Genomic DNA, 2,572 nt, shown 5'->3' on the forward strand with positions numbered 1-2,572 from the left:
AGTAGAGACATCATATTGTATTTAGTATATATATATATTATGTATTTAGTGTATTTAGTACAGGGTCTCACTACACAGATCAGATTCTGATCCTCCTTTTTTGCAGCCTCCCAAGCACTAGGATTACAGGCATGTGCCACTACCCATAGTCTCAGTCACTGTCTCAATGTGCCCTGGGGGCAGGGCTGGCATGGCATACCAGGGAACAAGCCCCTGTCCCCTTTAGTCCGCTGAGCTATCTGGCTGGCCCTGACTATTGACATTTTTATCTCAGTACCATGTACTTAAGAATATATTGTACAGATGTATGTCTGTATATATGCTTTTTTTCACTGAACTTCCTTTTTTTTTTTTTTTTTTTTTCTTTGCAGTGCTGGGGATTGAACACAGGGTCTTGTGTATGGTAAGCAAGTACTTTATACTCTAACTAAACATAAAGTTTCCTGCATCCTTTGGGAAATAAGTTTAGAAAAGAGGCAGTGGGGAGTTATTAGGACACCAAGACAGTGATCTGTAAGAAAGAAGGAAAGGGTGATGTTTTGATACTATGATACTGACATCCAAATAGGAGAAGATGATTACAACATCTCCTGGGAGTGTGCAGGAGAGAGCCCTTATTTGTCTTTTCTGGTAGCCAGAAGAGGTTTCATGACAGTGACTATACAATCCAGAAGACCATTGGGAATTAGCCGGATAACTGGTGCAGAAGTGTTTCAGGTCAAAAGAGCAGCATATCCAGGACCAGAATATATTGTGCATTTGAGGAAACTGCACATAGCTTTGTGTGTCCACATTATCCAGGTTTCCCAGGTGATAAAACAGGGTAAGTTGAGTTGCTGGGAAAAGATCCTATTGGGCCTTTTAAACCAGGTAAAGGACTTAAAAGTTTATCTTGAGAGCAGTAGGGAGCTACAGAAGATTTTATTTATCTATTTATTTAGTATTTGGTACAAGGTCTCACTACTCTTAGTGATCCTCCTGTTTTCAGCCTCCCCAGTGCTGGGATTACAGGTGTGCCCCACCACACCCAGTTGAGTGGCAGGCTTAGCCTGACATGCAGCATATAGTGCCAGGGATAGAACCCCATTCTCTGTGCTTGCCTAAGCAGGCACATAGTGTGCTGAGCTATGTTGCTGGTCGGTCTACAGAAAGTTTTAAATGAGATTAATATGTGATCAAATGTACAATTTTTTTTTTTTTGAGGTAGGGTCTCACTGTGTAGTGCAGGCTGGCCTTGCATTCGCTCTGTAGCCCAGGCTGACCTCAGACTTGCAGCAATCCCCTTGCCCCAGCCTCCTGATTGCTGGGATTGTAGGTGGGCGCCACCAACCTGGCTGACAAGAAAGAACTGGAGGGAGGTTTGAGAACAGGCAGAAGACCAGTTAGGATCCACACATGGAGGTGGCACAATGAGAAAGGAAAGTAGACGTGGAGTTTCTAGGCCAGCAGATTGGCAGCACAGAGCAACTACTGCTGAGAGTAGCCAGGTGAAGATGGCAGAAAGACAGGCTGAATCCCTCTCTTCTAGTTGGTACAGCTGAGGAGGTGATGGAGCCCTTCATGAACAGTCGGGGAGGGAGGATGCTGAGGTTATGTGGATGCGGTTCAAAGCATTCGTGGGAGATCATTTGGGATGTCCACTTGGCAACCCTAAGCTCCTGCAGGGAAGCACTGTGGTCCAGCTGTGCTTGTTCTCATGCAGCCTCAGCCTCACCATGTGCATAGGGAGGCTTTTCCGGTCCTCAGACCTCCAGTGGGCATGGAAGGCGGCCTTCCTGAGGGGCATCCAGGGCAGGCGGCAAGGAGCCCACCGATGGACACATTCTGGAGGCAGTGCCTACCGAGCGGTGATTTTCGACATGGGCGGCGTTCTCATCCCTTCCCCAGGGAGAGTAGCTGCTGGTGAGCTCTTCCTTGTTTGCATTTTGGGGGCCCAGGGTGAGCATGGGAGAATGCAGGTGGTGGGAGGTGGAGGAGAGATTTGGACAGCAGCAGAGCCTACTGAGCACTACACAGGTCCTGGACTCAACTTCCAAGCACCACTAGGTGGCCAAGGGTCCTAGGCAAGTTATTTCTGGATCTTTGTTTTCTTATTAAATTAGGACCAATAGTCATACCTAGCTTGTTGGAATTTGGAGAGAGTGAAATGAAGTTACCCATGGAAGCACTTGCTAAGCACACTGGGTGGTCGGCTCATCTCTTTCCCAATGATGAGCTGCCATTGTTACTGTTATGATTAGGCATTAACCACCTATCCTGGAGTGGGGCTACTTCTGAAATCTCGGCGATGGTACTGACTTCCTTCCTCTCTTCTACCTCACTCCCCAAACCTTCTAAACTCAGTGTCAAGCCTCAGGTCAGGTCTCTTTCATCCTCTTTCGCCCCTCCCTGGTTTTGCTTCTTTGAAGCTCAGCTCAATTACATTAGTCAGATTAGCTTTGACCTCAAATATTAGAAATCCTAATAAAGCCGGAATGGAAACAAGATAGAAGTTCGTTTTTCTTGTACATAAAAGCCCAGGTATGCTGTATGGGGCTGAGATGCAGCTCTGTGGCAGCAAGGACTGCAGCTG

The 2,572-nt window shown here is 46.9% G+C and overlaps 1 protein-coding gene across 3 annotated transcripts in view; it reads left to right on the plus strand.

Annotated features, from left to right (window-relative positions):
- The window catches only part of Acad10 (acyl-CoA dehydrogenase family member 10), a 48,394-nt gene that overhangs the window by 5,980 nt on the left and 39,842 nt on the right, over positions 1–2,572 (plus strand). For 2 of the 3 annotated variants that reach the window (XM_023720524.1, XM_023720525.1), the window contains exons 2-4: positions 372–403; positions 635–823; positions 1,704–1,902. In XM_023720524.1, coding sequence (XP_023576292.1) covers positions 1,716–1,902 — 187 coding nt within the window. In that variant the 5' untranslated portion in view covers positions 372–403; positions 635–823; positions 1,704–1,715. The remainder of the gene's footprint in view (positions 1–371; positions 404–634; positions 824–1,703; positions 1,903–2,572) is intronic. The other variant, XM_004635991.2, reaches the window with a different exon arrangement.

This window comes from Octodon degus, unplaced genomic scaffold (assembly GCF_000260255.1).
Source record: "Octodon degus isolate 3935 unplaced genomic scaffold, OctDeg1.0 scaffold00076, whole genome shotgun sequence".
Classification (NCBI taxonomy): Eukaryota; Metazoa; Chordata; class Mammalia; order Rodentia; family Octodontidae; genus Octodon; species Octodon degus.